At 36.6% G+C, this 18,739-nt stretch overlaps 1 protein-coding gene across 3 annotated transcripts in view; it reads right to left on the bottom strand.

The window, feature by feature from the left end:
* Positions 1–3,268: 3,268 nt before the first annotated feature.
* TAPT1 (transmembrane anterior posterior transformation 1) overlaps positions 3,269–18,739 on the bottom strand; it is a 49,118-nt gene continuing 33,647 nt past the window's right edge. For all 3 annotated transcript variants that reach the window (XM_039698808.1, XM_039698806.1, XM_039698807.1), the window contains 7 exons: positions 17,084–17,164; positions 16,118–16,227; positions 14,469–14,528; positions 13,005–13,073; positions 11,946–12,022; positions 8,069–8,229; positions 3,269–5,405 (listed from right to left, as the gene is read on the bottom strand). In XM_039698808.1, the coding sequence (XP_039554742.1) occupies positions 5,176–5,405; positions 8,069–8,229; positions 11,946–12,022; positions 13,005–13,073; positions 14,469–14,528; positions 16,118–16,227; positions 17,084–17,164 (788 nt within the window). In that variant the 3' untranslated portion in view covers positions 3,269–5,175. The remainder of the gene's footprint in view (positions 5,406–8,068; positions 8,230–11,945; positions 12,023–13,004; positions 13,074–14,468; positions 14,529–16,117; positions 16,228–17,083; positions 17,165–18,739) is intronic.

The raw sequence follows: 18,739 nt of genomic DNA, 5'->3' as shown, positions 1-18,739 counted from the left end.
CCTGTCAGGACTGGGCATCACAGGAACATACTGCTGATGCTGAAAACTGTCAATAAAATTAATATTGCTCTTCTCCAACAAACTGAACGTGGATGGGAAGAACAACCAACATAAAACCTGAAACTTCCCTGAACACTAAAAATTGCTCTATTAAAAGTACAAACATGGATGGGAAGAACAACCAACATAAAACCTGAAACTTCCTTGAACACCAAAAATTGCTCTATTAAAAGTATACTGTCTTGTAACACAGCTCCCATACCACCAATCCAAGATCAGTAATTTCTGATACAAAACTGTGGAAGAAACAAATACAACATATAAAGCAACATGTTTGCCTGTACAATACAGGATTTATCTAGCAAGGCTTGTAATAGAACTGCTCAAGCCAGCCAAAAAAGACTAGAACCTGAAAGAAATGTTGCAATCCACATCTTTAAGTACAGTCTTGTAACACAGCTCCCATACCACCAATCCAAGATCAGTAATTTCTGATATAAAAATGTGGAAGACACAAATACAACATATAAAGCACGCAACGTGTTTGCCTGCACAATACAGGATTTATCTAGCAAGGCTTGTAATAGAACTGCTCAAGCCAGCCTAAAAAGACTAGAACCCGAGGGAGATGTTGCAATCCACATCTTCGTACCCACAAAATCTGACTCCTCTCTCCCTCTCCCAATGCTCAATACTTCCTTGCAGCTCATCTGTCAGACAGAACTGCCTCCAACTGAAAATGAACTTCAGCCCTGCTTGACAGCATCACTCTCCAGGCAGTGCTGATGAAGGACTGACTCCTCTCTCCCTCTCCCAATGCTCAATACTTCCTTGCAGCTCATCTGTCAGACAGAACTGCCTCCAACTGAAAATGAACCTCAGCCCTGCTTGATAGCATCACTCTCCCAGGCAGTGCTGATGAAGGGAGGCAATGACAGCCTGCACAGCCTGAAGCTGCAGCTGTGAGGCACAGGTGGGCAGCAGTTACAACATGGGCACATTTTAAAATCTGAGTTTATTTCATCACAAATACGATAAGTGTTTTGGACAAAACTCGGAAATTTTTTAAAACCTATTGCAATTTTTTTCTGTTATTTCAATGGTGAGCTTACTAATAAATGTTCTTTAGTGTTATATATTTATGATCTTTTACTACTCTGCTGGCAGTGTTTTACTAAATCAGGGTATACTGAAGTCCTAAAAAAAGCCTAACTAGACTCAGGCTTGGTAGGTATGGTTGATGAAAGTTACTTTCATAGTAACTTTCAAAGACTTACCGAAATTATACATCGTTTTCTGACAGCCTTCGGTGTTCTTTAGTGTTATATATTTATGATCTTTTACTACTCTGCTGGCAGTGTTTTACTAAATCAGGGTATACTGAAGTCCTAAAAAAAGCCTAACTAGACTCAGGCTTGGTAGGTATGGTTGATGAAAGTTACTATGAAAAAGACTTACCGAAATTATACATCATTTTCTGACAGCCTTCACAGTCTAAACATTTTATATAATTATATACAGAAAAATTTGAGATAAAGGTGATCCCAACTGCAGGTCCCCCTGGCAGCTGCTCAGTATTTACACAAAGCTATTTGCTTCCCTCCAGTCAGCATAATTAAGTCAGTCCAAATTTCTAAGAAAGAGCACTTATTCTGAACAAGTTTTAAAAGCAAATTTTGTTTAGCATTTGTGAAGAGCATTCTGAAGCTATGACTCCCCAAGACTGAGTTGAACAACACCTAGTTCACTCACAATGGAGGAGCCCAGTTTATAAGACAAAATTTGCAGTGTTTCAGGAGCTTCACAGAATCTGATGACATTTGTGCTATAATTAAAAACTGCATCCATCCTTGCTCAACCCCACCACGAGGATTCACATCTCCAGCCCAAAAACTGAGCTGGCCCAGCAGCCACAACTGGGCAAACACTGACTTTAACAACAGGGACCTCATCCATGATGCTGAGTCACAAAAACAGACTTTGGAACAAATTAGTAGACTACACAAAATTTTGCATCACAAATTTTGACAAAGTTGAAAAGTTTCCACAAACTCACTTCAAATTAAGAGGAGAGTAAATTAACAGCATGGTTATGATTGTAAAACTACTGTGCTTGAGGGGAAATTCTGCTTGGCTGATGAACATCTGAAAGGCTTCAAAAGATTAATTAAATAATCCTGTCAAAACCAGTTGTTTCTTAATGGTCCCATAATGAATAATACTAATTATGAATATACACTGTATTCAATGTGTGCTTCTGGAATTAATTTGGCAACTGTGACTTTAGCTGAAATATAACTGCTTCCCTAGATTTTATTTTTGGAGGGATTTATCAATTGAAGAACTTAATTTATTCACTACTTAACTTGTGATGCTCTTATCTATATCACTGTTAAGACAGGAGCTTTTCAAGAAAACCAAATGGACAGCTGTATTATCCTATGAGAAATTTGGTGTGGCTGTTTTTTCTTGTTTGGTGGTTTGTTCCCCCTCAGCCACCTCTACAGTTCTGAGAGGACCACCCAGGGTCAGAGAAGTGGCTGTGATTTTTCATTCAAGGTACTCTGCTAGAGATCCAAGGAATCCCTATAAATCATGAACAAAAAGATGAGAACAATCAGGGAGCTTGCAGCAAAAGGAAGGAATGCCCAGCGGAGCCCCCACCAGACCTGGGGAGCTCAAGGGGAAGCTCTGTGTCTGCAACAGTGCCTCAAGCACACCTTGGTGTTGTGGCGATGCCAGGGCAATGAAGTCTCACCTCCACAGCAGGCAGGGATGCACCAGCCACACCCACAGCCCAGCTGGGCTGCTTTAGATGCAGGCACCACAATTCAAGCATCGGACAAAGCCCCAGGAGGATCCAGGCCAGGAGCCATTACCCTTCCACTGCCACCACCGTGTGCTCAGCAAGGGCTTTGCCTGTGCTGCTCCTGCATTCACACCTGGCTTGGCTGGGGAGGTGTAGATCCAGTTGTAGTAACTGACTGCAGAAATTACAACTCCCCTGAGACACGGTATTTTTTCATTCACATGATGTGTGCCCTTAAAAACCAAATTAATAATAGGCTGGCATCAGTATCTTCTTTCTACGAGTGGTAACAATCAACTGCTACAGAAATAGATCTGAAGCCATTGATAACCCAGTTCTTACACTCATTTGTGTCCCACATTTGAAAAATCCTACCTTATGGAAATTAGAAATGAATACATTAAATACTTTGCAAGATCACCAGCTCTGAATACTGAAAAAGAAATATGGACGCTGTACTTTTCATTTTTTAAACAAATATTACAAAATTGAATTTTATTGAGTTTCACACAAGATGCACTTATAAAATTGATACAGAATGTCATTCAACAGAAAAAAAAATTAAAGCAATTTCAAGCTTTCTTTAGCAACTGCTAAATAATTATAAAATAAAATACACCAAATTGACAGATAATCTTAATTTCAATGTGTGAACATCTCCAATTAGTATAAAATACATCAAAAATTAAAGATTTTCAATTTTTTCCACAGCACAAGTCCTCTTCTTTTTACTTTCATCCCTAAACATAACCACAGATTTTGGCCATTACTCCCACTACTCCTATGGGAGAGGAGAGGCTGAAAGACTGCAGCAGGGAGCTCCCACCAGAGCAGACAACCCCAAACTGTACAGCAGAGTTCTCTCATTATCAAGTCTGCTCAGAAACGTAACTCTGTCCAACTGCCTCCATCTGCTATATTGCTGTAGTCCTGCAAGTTTCAGGGATTAGCAGATACATTAAACTTTCACATGTCCATACAGCAAAGAAACTTTGGCTTTCCCATTCTGACAAATTATGAAATTAGCAAAGAGCAAATTGTCTTCATTTGTTCAGTACTGAAGTACTTTTATGATACCTTCCCTTGGAAAGTAAAATTGGTGCTTACTTGAATGTCTGAAAGGCATTTTGGAAGCTAATGCTGTGTTTTAACAACATATGAAGAATTTATCATTAACTAAGGGGTCTCTTCTGATAAAACTCTCCAGCCTATGTTTTGAGCTCAAATTTAATCCACTCTTGGTCTGAGGATTCCAAAATTCCTTTGTCAACCCTCCCAACTCTGCATTTCACACCAGAAATTAAGATGCACTGTAATGCTTAAATGCTCTTTATAGATCTAGTCCATCTACTTAAGTTTGACTACAACCAATCAATTACACTGAATGGATAATTATGGTTTGATTGTCAGTGTGAGCTTTTATAGGCATGTTCTCAGGCAAGTTAATACACAGATGTCATTCTTCTAAGAGTTATATGCAAAATGCAGTGCAATGTTCTTTACTGCTGTGTTAATGCCATACCTACAGTTCCAACACAACACTTGCTTGCTGCAATTAACACTGCCATTCCTCAACATTAGAGGTGCCCCTTTAATATTTTTCCTACAGCAACAAAAAATCCTCAGCTTTAAGAAAAAATTTTCTAAATAATTCGTCTTGCAGGACACACAACACATGAAATGAATATGCTTCATATTTGCCCAGTTAAGCAGAACCTTCATTACTGTGATCTTTCCTTGGTGTTTAGTATTCAGATAAAATACTAAGCAGTAAGTCTTTCACTTAAAGGCAAAATTTTATTCTGATTACAAGATTTTCAAGATACATCTTGAAAATATTTTTGTTGACAAGAATAACTGTCTTGACTTACTGTTTTATGTACCAATGCTTTATGTGTTTGTTGATATAAGCACAAGTTTTGAATTCTGCTTGCAGATGTTTAATAAAAGACGGTAACTGGATAGGCAAGCTTCCGGTCAAGTCACCAAACATTTCCAGGAATATCCTTACACTGGAGGAACCTTCATGAAAAATAGTGTTCTGGAAGCATGGTTTCATAATGCAGAACAGGGTTATGCCTTTTTCCAGTCTGTTTTCCAGAAAAGTGATACTGCAGCTCTGCCAAGAGGCTAGAGACTCACACTCCACCACATTTTCCAGGAGGCAAGTTAAAGATCACTTACTTGACCTGACCAGATACCAAGCCAAGTTACTTGTAGAAAGAAATTAATAATTTTTTTGCCATTAATAATTTAAGTTTTTAAATAAATATTTATGTGCCTTTTGGCAACTGTCCATTCTGGTAGCATCTGCTGTCCCAACAGCTCAGTATCCTTAGCACATTGATTTAAAAAAAAATAAATTCTTAGTCAATTCTGTTTCCACAAATAGTAAACCTGTCTATCTCCAACAAGTCTTTCTTTGCAGACCTGTGTTTTAATTCTGAACTGTCTTGGCTTATATCTTTTTCTTCTCCATCAGGAGTTGTCAGAAATTGATCAGAATTGCTTGTTACAAGTAAAGATGGCATATTCTCCTTCTGATGCACTGGTTGATTGGTAACTGATGTAGAACCGTTTTCATCTGTGGGAATTCCTGTTGGAACAGAAGACAATTACAAAGATAATAATGAATTTAACACAGACATATTGATACAATTGCAACATCCAGACTCATCCAAAGCTGTCCTGAAAAAGCGTGCTGCAGCAAGCCAGGAGAAGCAACAGAAAATGCTTTCTGGAAGCCACTAACTCTTCTTAGATTTACTGCAAGAGATTTCCTTTTCTGATTTAGAAAACATATAGAAAATAAATAGACAGAAAAAAACAATTCTACAGAAGTTTAAATAATCAGCAAGTGCATAAGCAGCAGAAGTTAGGACATACATGCTTATTTTTGTTGGCTTAAGCAAAAAGATTTCTGACAGTCCTTGTGTGAGTCACACAAATGTTTGCTACTGAAATGAACAAAAGGAATCTCTGTGGCAGGAACTAGATATGCCTAATCCTCTACATAAGTACAATAAACCTGCCTTCCCCAGGGATAGCTAATAAATGACTCATGCACTGCTATGCACTGGCTTCTAAAGCAGTGCTGTTAAAGATGTCTATTTTTATTCCTGTCTCTTACTTCAGTGGAACTGAACATTGGCTTCATTAACCTAGGATATTGGAAAGTAATATCCATGTATTTTTTCCATATTTTGTTAAAACATTTAAAGAATTAAAATGCACAAGCAAATGACAAGGAGGTAAGAAAAAAGATAAGAAAAAAAAAATATCTCCTCTTCAGTAAAGATTGAGCTATTATTTCTAAAGGAATCTGAAAAAATCTGACTGATGTGGAGAGTAATGCAGACCAGCCCAAGGAAATGTTACCTGTCAGAATGGCAGCACTACCCAATTACTACAAAAACTTATTTCTGCAGAGCATCTGTCCAAAGTATGCCATCTACTACTTGGAGACACATGGGTTACCCTCTACAATCTTATGCAAGTTAAAGGTACTAAACTTGCATTGAAAAAGGGGACAAGTAATTTTAATTCTACAACTTGGTTACAAATGCAAATATTTTCTAACCCAGCAGCTTCCAGATGTAGCTGATCAGCCTATAAATGATTACCAGTAATTAGAACTTTCATCCTTCAAGAGCAAGTTTAGAATTTTATTCTTCAAAAATTTAACTGTTTTTGTGGACAAGGTGGAAACTCTTTAGAAAATTAACTGACTTAAACTATAAGCTGGCAGAAAGGAGACCAGACTAATTCCCTTACTCTCGTCCTAAGAAGAGATAGGTTGAGAGACATTGTAAAAACCTGATAAGTGGGGCACTGAGATTAATTAATACTGCAGAGTCCAGGAGTAATAATGCAAAAGCTGGGGAAGGTAAAATTCTTTCACATAATCAAGACCTTTAGTAGATAAAGAGGTGTTAAAAAATGTAAAATCCCCAAAAAACTGTAAAATTGAGCTTTTCCCATCACCAGTGGAAGCTAGGAATACTCTGAATAAAATCCACAGAAGTTTTTTGGTTGCTACTTTTTGCTCAAAATCTTTCTGTTGGAGAAAATAATCCCTGCTACTTCAACTCAAAAGAGTCTTCAGGATTTATACACTGTAAGTTGAAGGCTCAATATGAGTAAGTACAATTAAGTCTCACATACAAATGTAGCATATGTAATATGTGTATTGTTCTATATGTAACAGAATGTTTAATTAAAACATTATCGTTATAGCCATCTAATGAAATGCAAAATTGAATGCAAATATGAATGCAGAACAATTCACATCACATTCCTTTATCATGAAAGTAAAGCAGTTGTATGAACTCAGAAGTAAACATTTGCACAAAGTTTCTGTCTGATGTGATTTGACACATTGGAGATACAGAGGTTTAAGCCAAACACTGACAGATTCTTAACTCTCCCCTTGCTGGCCAGACACTCTGACGACTAACGAGCACCTTGCATTTCAAGCTGTTCAAGTTGTTGGCAAGCCATGGAGTGAACACAATAAAAGCCCCACTGTTAAATTCTCTAAGGCTCTCATTGAGCTTTTCCCACAGGAAGATGCAATCCAATTCACTTGACAGGAACAATGAAGGTTTCTGTTTCCTTCAATAATGTGTCAGACAAACACAATACTGCCATATTCCCATTATAAATTAACTGCTGATGCTGAGGACCTGTAAGAGGAAATTGTGCTGCACAGACTGGAAACAGGGAACAGACCCACTGAAATTCCTACCAGGATTTCATAAAGCTTTTCATTATCTGAATTAATTATACCTATGCACAGACCTACCATGTTTTACTTCAATTTCCATGAGAAATACAGATTGTATCCCTACTAAACTTAAGCACTGTCACAGATGATGTGTTAATATTCACTTATTTGTGCAGTGACATTGCAGAGAGGGTTGGACTAAATGGTCTTTAAAGGTTCCTTCCAACCCAAACCAAACCATTCCATGGTTATGATTTTAGAACAAAAGCATGCTTCTATTACATTGTTTCTATCACCTCCACGTATCACAGTGACATCTTGTCAGAGATATGAGAATGGTTACCTAAAGAAGATGCATGAACTAAAAGCAATGAATTCTATTATATTTACAGACTTGTATTCACAGTTTTGCTATGGCACAATTAAGGTCCAGCAACAGGGTTTGTGCAGAAAACATTGTCATGCATCTGGTTTAGCATCAAATTTAGTCTGAAAACTTTTCACTGAAAACAAATGAAGGCAGCTGGCCTTACCTTGGGTAGATTTAAATGTGCCTTGCTGTTTGCCAGCTGGCTTCCCTGGGGTGGCAGTCAGGACAGGATTGAACAATTTCTCCTCCATTTTTGCTTCCTTTACATATTGACATGATTTCCCCAGCAATACAATGCTGTTAAGGACTTTGAGAGATATTAACCTGGAAAACAATTGTTTACATATTTGCATTAGCGCATTAAAATAATTGTATATTATTCATACTGCAATTATTCATATGAAAATAATTGCATATGGTAAATGCTGTCTTAGAAGCATTAGCTAACAAATTAATCCTTTCAATATCAAGATCAAAGGGTAACAATTTTCCTAAACAATTTGTTTCAGATTCAATGCTTAATTTTCTTTTTCCTCCAGAAAGCATCTAGAGAAAAACATCATTTTATTATTTAACTAAAGGACTACTAGGACAATTAAGCAGCCATTTAAGACATTAAATATTTAAGTACAGAATTAAAACGTGCCCTCAACACTGCAGGATCAAAATGAATGTACCCAAATTAAGTGTGCCCAGCCAAGGATCTCTCGTAGTTTCTGTTTCTGTAGTGTATCTAATTCATAGCACACGAACAAAGAGTAGGGTCCTTTAAGAGACTCATTGAGCAAGTTTTTGGGTTCTTACACATGCCTAGACAGCTTTTGCATTTCTCCAAGAACAGTTTGCAGTTTTGCTTATCTGCCTAAATTAAAGAAGATTTCTTTATGTCCAGTTGGAATGTCCTGTATGGCATGTTTTGACCATTGCCCCCTGTTCTGTCACAGGACACAGCGGTCTCTGTGCTCTTGTGGTGGGTCTGGCAGGGATGGAGTTAGCTTTTGCTGGTAGACTTGGAACCACAGCACAGCAAGTACAAAACGATGGAATCATTAAGGTTGGAAAAGATTTCCAAGATCATTGAGTCCAGCCATCAACCCAGCACTGCCAAGTTCAATATCTAGCTTTAACAAGCCACAGGCTAATCAAAAGTCCTTGATCATGTCACAGAAAACAGTCCATAAAACTCCACAACTTCAAAGAAGCAGCACTGCATTACCATCACAGTACAGTCCAGATGATGGCAATTCTTTTTCTACTATGACTAAATTGCAGCACAAACATCACTGAATCCCCTTCCCACCTGTCTCCTCATCTGAAGAAAAGGAAGGCCTCATCTACCATGAAGTGCTTTTTTACCATTCAACTGAGTTTTGCAAAATCTAATTTTCATTACTAGCAACAATGACTCATAGACCAATGTCCACTCCAGGGAGTGAAGGATCATTGCAGAACGACAAGGAGAGAGTGATCTCTGCAGGATGAATGAAATATTCTCTATGCAAATCAAGCTATGTAACAAGAGTGAACCAATGCAGACTCTGAATTATTTCTCCACTCTCTAAGTCTGTTTATCATGTACATCAGTAACAGACTAAAAAGACAACTTGAAGTAGGTCTAACTGCTTAATCATAAAGTGACCCAAGCACATTCCAGCAGCAGCTCCCCTATCTCTCTGTGTAATTGTAATCAGAACTTGTCAAACAGAAAAACAAACTACACTACACTACACTTCTAAGGGGAAAAGTAAGTTTATTCTATTTCAATAGAGAAATGGAAGAATGAGCAGAGCACACCACTTTTGGTACTCAGAAGAAAGCGACATTTTAGTATCCAAGCAACCACAAAGAGGATATCATTTTATATCAGTTGAAAGCTGTGCTTCTCTTTAATTTTATTATATTATTGGGACAGATTTTATTTCAGAGAGTTGAGAAGGTCTCCTTAATTTTTAATGTTTTAGAGGTGTTCTCCTTATGCTTCTTATGTAACATGTTTTTTGTTCTCAGAGAATAGTTTTCCACAGCATAGTTTGACTCTGATTTAATGAGATCAGAAGTTTAAAAGGCCATAAATCACCACTTCCCTATATCAGGTCCAGCTTCTCATGGAAAATTATGCAAGCATTTCTAGCAATTCGCCTTTATTCTTTTCTGCCAGCCTACCCCAAGCTCAAATTTCTAACAATGTAAGTTTGCAGTTCAAAATTCTAGAAAAAGAAAACTCATGGGTTTTTTGGCAAGACTCTTTAACTACAATTAAAGTTTAACTAGAGCTGTTAATGAACAATACAAAATTAATTCATCCACAGTATAGGCTCAATTCTTTGCTCAGTTAACTGCTTCAGATTTTATCACGTCATTTCTCACATATCTATGCTATTATGTTTGTATTCTATATATATTCTCATATCTGATGAAAAACTGAAATTTATCTTCAGAACAAAACTGACTTGAAAGATGCAAGAAGTGAGCTAGCTCCAAGTCTGAGGTCACAGCAAGAGTAAAAATTTGTTCTCACTTTTCAATAAGGACAAAACAGACCAAAATATATTTACTTTTGTGACCTATGTCTTTAAAGAGCAGCATTTAACACTTAATGATAATCACATTACTTCTTTCTGCCCTCCATTCTGCAAGCCACAGATAGTGATAAATCCTAGGTTGCAGCAGTGGAATGGTAGAGTTAGGAAAATATTACATATACTGGGAAGAAGGAAAAACCACTGAGCAGGATGAAAGTGCTGACCTTGGTATACCACAGCTTGAACGTGATGATCAGGGCATAGTGCTTTGAATTATACAAAGCTGGCTTTAGGGACAACATGGGCACAGCATGTTGTATGCTGGAGAAAAAGAGTCAAAGTATGGTATAGAGGAATGTGGCTAAAATTTTACTATTTGGCCTATATGCAGTATCTCAAAGTCTTAGTTATCTGACACAAAACAGATGTGTCCCTACACTGATGTAGACAAAACACATCTGATCGAGCTCTATTTTTTGCAGATTAGAGATAAGAGTCTACCTATTAATTAAGAATGTGTAGTAATCCTGTTCTTTTCACAAGCTAGTGTAGAACAGTAGTCTCCTCTCTTTCAGCATGGTCTCTCCTCTCTTCTGGCTGAACCATTGCCTCAGCCTTAGAAGTCTTATGCTTCTCAAGCCTTGCTGCCTTCACTTAAAACACAACTTGATAGAACAGTGGAAGAAGTACTCCCACAATACTGCAGGCAGGTTCTTCTTCTGTCAACAGCTTGGAACACTTAATTGCTTATGATCAATTTTGAGAGACAACAAACAATGACAGTGCAGTATACAGCTTTCCTAGAAAGTACAGATAGTACACAGCAAGTGTCCCAAGACAGGCAAACTAAACTGGATGTACACTTATGCAGTCTAGAAGTACCCATCAATTGGTGAGAAGTTAAAGGTAAGATAAATATAAACTGACTTGGCAGTGAAGGGATGCTGAAGGGATACTTGCACATCACTGGCTGTGGAAAATGAACTGCCACTGAACACTGTATTTCATAACTAAGATTACTTAATGAACCACCCTTCCCAGGAAATGTGAGCCTTGCATTTTTTGTTTTTTAATAGCAGTTTCCTAAACCAAAGTAACCTTTGCATTTAACTGTCTGAGAGAAAAATTCATTATCTGCTCAGAGCACTTGAACTGCTCATTTTTGTTCGTGTATTGAATCTTTTGGTCTTTTTATAGAAAACTTCATTCCTTGGAATTCAATTTCCCTTTTTACACAAAAGTATGGTGCCTGTCTGTCAGATTCTCTCAGTCTTTTTGCAACGAGTTATTTCCATTACTGAAGTTACTTATTGAGGGCTATAATCTCCCAATGTAGTCACAGTACTTAGGGACAAATCTGCACTGTCAATTTCAGATTATGAGCATAAGGGTTCTACATTTATGGTCTATTGAATATAAATTGTGTTTATCCTTACATCCAGACATATCAACAGAAACTTCTTTCACATATGTAATCAAATAATGGTGAATACTTTTCAACTGTGTGGATTTACTTACCCACAGTAGAACAGCACAACGCAAACATAAGCTAAGACTCCTTGTACTTTTATTGAGCTTGTTACAACTCTGATGAGCTGTTTTAAAGAATAAAAATTAAAACATGGTTATGGTTACCACATGGTTATGAACAGAACATTAATTTCAGACATTTCTGATTTAGTAAATTCAAGAAAAAGTAGAAACATTTACATTTACAGAAATTTAGCCTAATGTTCCCCTTGGCAGTACTAACTACTCCGGATTTTGATTTGAATAAGTATTACACTAGCACTTAGTTGCAACTTTGCCAAAACCAGAGTCTGATAATGTTCCCTTAACACTGACTTTCAAGTAAAATAAGAAGTGGAAAAAAGCATATTTGCTGACAAAGCATGTACAGATCCCCAGCATTATGATAACTGCTGCTTGTCTGTATGTGTGTGTCTCATGTGTGTATGGGGAAAGTCAGAACAGCTATTTAGAGAAAACATTCTGAAATAGTTAATTCAGGACAACACATGGACAGAGTTCCATTAATGAAGTCATTCATTTTATAGTAACATGTATGGGTAACAAAGAACTATTTCAGAGTGATGTACTCAACAACAGCTCAGAAGATCATATAAAAGAATATTGAGTCATTAAGCGTGGCATTACAGGGACAGCCACAAGGACTCCTATGAAAAACCTCAATAAACTGCTGCACTACTGCCAACCTTCTGGCAACCAGCTGCTTTGACTATTCCAAATGAATGAATAGGATAACTGCCAAAAGGAATACATGTTTAGTAAACACAGATGTAGTTTAATTCCACTGGTACAATTCAAGTTCTTACAAATTCTACAAAATTAATATCTATTCGATTTTCTAGGAAAGGCTGAGAAACAATAATGCATTTGTGAAGCCACGAGTACTATGTGATACAGGTTATACTGAGTGTTCACTCAACCTTTCAGCATTTCAGTTACCTCAGATGATAATTTCATCCTTAAAATATCCAGCCAGCTATCTCAGAGGGACACATTCTCAAAGTGAGATCTTATTGACAGAAAACTGATAGGAATGATAACACTTACTAAAACAGCCAGTGGAAGAGGAATGAAACCCATTCTTCTGGAAACTGAATCACTATAATCTGTATATGCCTAGGAAAAGAAGAGGAAGAATAATGAACTACTGATGCAAAGGAATGAGCTTATTTTAGCTTGGCACACCCTCCAGATAAGAATAAAGCTCTGTTAACAAACACTATACTGGTATAAAATGTACCTATTCACATTTTGGAATTCAAATGGAGATAGCTGCACTCTCAGACAAAAATGTAATACTACCATGACCAGTAAGATTAGCTTCAATGCTCTAAATCAAGAGCAACTGGAGTATAATACAAATGTCTAAACTGAGAGCAACTAGGACATTGAATCCAAAGGCACTAGAATATTTCATCTGTACATTATTACCAGCTTAGAGACTTTTTTGTATTAATTTCACTGATCTTCAAATTCTCTACAGAAAAAACTGTTAGAGGGATAAAAGAACAGTAATCCACTGCACTAGCAATTTTAAATCACTCTAAAAACATCTATAATTAGCCTTAAGATAACTGTGTTAAAATAATTTTGATAATGTTTTTACATCTGTACTCAAAACACAAGTACTTTTCATGACAGCTTGCCTGCAGTATTGAACATCAAACCAAAGTCAGTGCCTAAATGATGCTATTCTATTTCCCATAGAGGATCCTTAGGAAAAGTAATGGAGTTTTCCAAACTGACCAACTGGTCTTTTTATTATTAAGAAATTATTATTAACTAATTATAGCTGATGGTATCTAGCTTCTTTATGAGGTTCAAATACTGCATTCCTCACAACAGCCCAAGGAACAAGCCCAAGAAAACTACAGAAATCATAGTAATAAAGTTCATTTTTTAGATACAGCACACATCTGAAGCACTGATGAGTGGAATGCTAACAAGCGAAACCTAAGGAGTCCTCATCCATGAAAGGTGTGCAGTAAACAGATTTCCAAAAAACAGTACTTTTTAAAAACCAAGTGGTCTGTGTTTTCTGTAAATACCCACACCATAACAGAAACATGCATAGTACAAACATCACTAAACATCTGTGCACTCTATCTGTAAAGAAATATAAATTCCTAATGAATACTGTGCTTTAACCCAACACAGTGAAAATACCAAGAAAAGAACAGTAATCTAAAATTACCCTGTTAAGTTTACTTACTTCCCACGTAAGTAAAAAATGTAAAGTTGTTACAACTGTCCCCTTACTGTAGGTGTATTTGGAAGAGACTCCTCAGCAATATATTAAATGAAGCTCAAACTGACCTGAACAACAGGATATAATAGAAATCATAAAGAAACATTCCTGTAATCTCTTATTAAAGAAAACAGAGCAGAGTTTCAGCACTGCAGGAGTGTAACAGTATTGTACGTATTTATTTAAAAGTGTTTGTTCCAATATTCTCCTTGTAACAATTGTGTTAGTTAATACAGGAAAGAGCATTTTATTTTCAGGCTTACATTTTTCTGTCGACTGCTAACAAGGTCAAATGCAAGACTGGCTCTGTATTCACTGTAGACCTGGAAAAAATCCAGCACATCAGATGTGTGATTAATTTGTTATCACACAATATAAAAGCAACACAAATATTAATAAAGTATTTCCACAAAGTATTATGAACTTATGCATTTACTGAAAGAGTCAAAGCCAGTTTTTCTGAGGTCTAATGGCACTCTTCAAGACATAAGCCTCCATTTCTACAATAAAATATTTTGTGTATCTATATAGACAACAAACAAACAACACCACGTTGTTTGTTCCTATGCTTTAGGAACTGAATGAGACTTCATAAAGTTACTGAATTTCAGGATCACGAGAAACAAGAAATAACAGAAATCACATTAATCACATTTGTTTTTTCCCCCCCACGGTTCATAACTGCTTTTAAGCTATGGGAAAGCTAGCCCTGGGATCAAATTAAACAAATGAGAGAGCTTTTTTATACACTAAGCAAATGATCCTATGAAAAAATCAAATTGTATCCGAAGAGGAATTAAAACAGTTCATATTAAGAAAGAAAAGCATCTATCTTAAAGGTAAGTGGCAGGACAACTTGCACTGCAGGTGTTAATAATTCTGGAAAAAGTCTGACGTAGCAACCATAAATCTTTAGAACTTCATACACAAAAGCCACTAAGTTTATTAAATAAACCTTGCAAAATTGCCAGTGCCTACCCCCATCCTCCAGCTGTTTCAGCACTCTGAAGCATACTACATGTCTGGCTACCATGGCTTCATTACTGCTCTTTTCCACACTCTCTATACGAAAGTAGGGCATGCATAAATGCCTCTGGCATAAGGGAGCTTATTAAGTGCATCTATTACACTTGTTTCTACACCTCTCAATGTAGTTACTTTAGAGATGCTGAAAAAGAAAGCACCTCACAAGTTCTGATCTCATTTCCTGAGAAGTGGTTTTAATAGTGAAAAGACACTAACTCCTATCTTCACAAATTTATCGAGTGTGTTTGAATTCACACAGTGTGGAACACAAATGGCCCACATGTAATGCTGCAACACACAAGAAGAAACCTCATCTACTGCTTTAAAAGAAGGACTGGATAATATATGCGGCCTAAGAAATTTCAGGAGTGGGAAACTAACATAACCTACTTCCTATTAGTGCTCCAGGGACAGTGGGAAAGAAGGATCTCTGATTTCAGATTTCACTTTTAACACACATGCAAGAATAGAGTTAAAGCAGCCTGAAAAGATCTGTTTTTCCAAGAGCCTGAATTTTAACCTACAGTCCATTTTGTTAGGGAAGGCTACAAGCCCTGTCTAGGCTACAGAACAAGTAACCTTAGTTTAAATAATTCCACAAAATGATCTGCCAGTAATGTGAATTGTAGCTATTATGAGAACTGTTATACAAAACCTGTAATAATTTATGGATCTGGAATTACTAATTTAGAAGCAGAGGTGTTAGTTACACAATAAAAAGATCCTCAGAAGTATATTGTATCAGGAAATTATCAAGCTTTCCCAAACATATGAAAATAACAATTTCTACGTTTTCTGCACCGGAAAAATGTTAATATTTAAAAAAATATTAGCAAAATTGAATACAATTTAAAATAGCACCCAGCAATCCAAACAGGATACCTACATCTGCCGTGATGTCATTGAATTTTGTTATAAAGGCATGTTTCACAATATCCACTGCAATTTCTGAAGCAACCACCATGCAAACATCCGGAAATAACACCCAAAAGTGATCTGAAGGTTGTGAAGAAACAAGTTAGGCCATTTAATTTAATGCCAGCATACAAAAAGAATTATAACAGTTCTATTCAACAATGAAAAATCCTCATCAGTCTGAAGAATATGTAAGTTTACATATCACTGAGCATGCAGTGTGCAAATTCTTGCTTATTCCATTGCTGTCCTAAAAACTTATCAGCACTGTACTATCACAGCACAGTTAGGATAAAGCTCTAAACTTTTCACTTTGCAAACCTTTACTTCTAGTAGGAAGACAACCTTTATAAGTACTAGATACTACGTGTTCTGTATGTGTAAGACATAGACAAAGCATCTGCAGTTTTAGACACTCAAGGTAAAATTTAGGTAGACTGGTAAGATTCAGGCAAAATACACCACACAAAGCCAGGGGTCAAAATTATTAAAACAATGTTTTAATAAAATTGCTATTTTACAATTGCTATTTTTACAATATTTATTAAATATGTCATTAAAATCTTAAGTATAATCAATGTTAGATTAAGAATTGTATTTATAACATAATCTTTATCACATTTCAATCTCACTAGCTACTTTCTAGGGGATCCTTCATTCACAGTGTACTCAAAGGAAAGGAAAGGGCTGGGAAGAAATTGTTCCAGACACTGCTAGAAAGATAACTACACATATTCATAGCATAGCAATAGATATTTCTAGCAGAAAGAACACCTTCTTAGAAGAATACCAGAAACAGAAAAATGAGAATCTAAGGTATTTGACAGAATTAGGATCTGTTCATTAAATGTGTTGATTACCCAATCTTTCAGATAGAGTGAAGAAGCAAGAGATACAGCTCTTGATAGCACAGAATTTTTTCTTCTAGTTTACTCACCTGGATTCCATGAGAACTGTTCCATATTTCTTAGACATACAATTAGTAGCAGCACATAATTGGTGAACCTCTCCTTTATATCTGGATTAAAAAAACCGCAAAACCTGTCAGCTCCAAAGAAACATTTATTTGCATACACAGATATCTACTCATTCTGAGGTTCTATCATTTATTAATTCTTGGATTAGATAACATTTTCTACAAGTTATTTAACTGGATTTAAGGGGTGAGGGAAATGCTGGGAACCGCACCGTGGACAGGATTTCCACAGTAGGCTGTGACCTGGTCTGTCCAATGCTGCCTCATCTTGGGGTACCCAGCAGCAGAAGGGACTTGTGACTTACTATCACCTCTTCTAATACATTAATAACATAATCATTCTTCTTGATAAAGTGTGTGCATTCCATCTGTGATTCAAAAAGAACCAGCACTTCCTGTTACTAAAATCAAGATAATGTACCAATCTGTCCTTTCAAGCTATTAGCAACATACATTTCATTTTCTACAGATCATAGGTATCCAAATTGCTGTATACTGGGATCAGTAAAAGGAAGAAAAAATGTCTGAAGACAACTGTTACACCTTAGCTAGAAGGCTCCCACCAGTCTTTCACACTGCCCTCTTAAAGGGAACAGCAGGATGTATCAGCACAGTTATCAAAATCGTAAGCACTGTACCACAAGAGCAATCTAATTCGGGACAAAGTCCTATGCCTTGCCTCCCAGACAAGGCAGTCTTTTTTTCTACTTTGTATTCTGTTTCCAGAGATGACACACACAGAGCTTGCTTCAGGAAGCATCACATTTTTTAGCTTTTATTAAAAAACACCTTCTTGAAACTGTATAATTGAAAAGCAGGGTAAAACCTAAAACATAATGTCATCACAATTTAGGAAGTCCAAATAAGTCTTTTTAAAGACAGAGCTACTAAGAAAATCTGTGAAGACACTCTTATTGCTTATTACACCTGTCAATAACCACAAAAATAATTTCTTTGTGGGCCCTCCAAATACAAATGGTTCATTTTCTTAAGCATCTCCAATATTGTGTGGGGTTCTACCTACTGATTTTAGGAAACAAGAAATAGAAATGTTCAGAACACACAAGGATTAAGCTGGACAAAAAAACATATTTAACTTTGTGTCAACAGTTTCCATCATCCCTGACTGACTGCAAGTCATCAGCAATGCTTGTGGCTGCAGTTATTACAGTATAAAAATATCCCTCATTTTAGAATTAGTATGGAAATACTGGCAGGTCTGAAAAAATGGAGCAAAAATAAAAGAAAAAATCCTCCAGGAGAAGGAAAGAAAAGCATACAGAATTCAAGAAGAATGAGATTTCATGCACAATATTAAAAGGCACATCTTCTGGTACATAAATTCATTTGTCAGTATGGGCTGGGGAAGGAATAAAGGAAGCGCAAGCTTCCAAAATGGAATGAATGGCATATATATGTGGGGGGGTGGGGGGGGAGAAAAAGGAAATCTTTTGGTACAATAAATTTAAAGCAGAAAAAAGAACATAAGTAAAACCTAACCATAATTTCTTCATTTCCTGCCAATAACACTCCAACAAGTGAAGTACATTCTTCTACGCTTCTGAATTCTCAAAATACTGCCCAAATGACCAGAACACACTATTGTCTGAAAAACCT

Source organism: Passer montanus, unplaced genomic scaffold (assembly GCF_014805655.1).
Source record: "Passer montanus isolate IOZ18808 unplaced genomic scaffold, ASM1480565v1 scaffold13, whole genome shotgun sequence".
NCBI classification, from domain to species: Eukaryota; Metazoa; Chordata; class Aves; order Passeriformes; family Passeridae; genus Passer; species Passer montanus.
The sequence above is the reverse complement of the archived record's forward strand: the minus strand, read 5'-3'. Positions and strand labels throughout refer to the sequence as shown.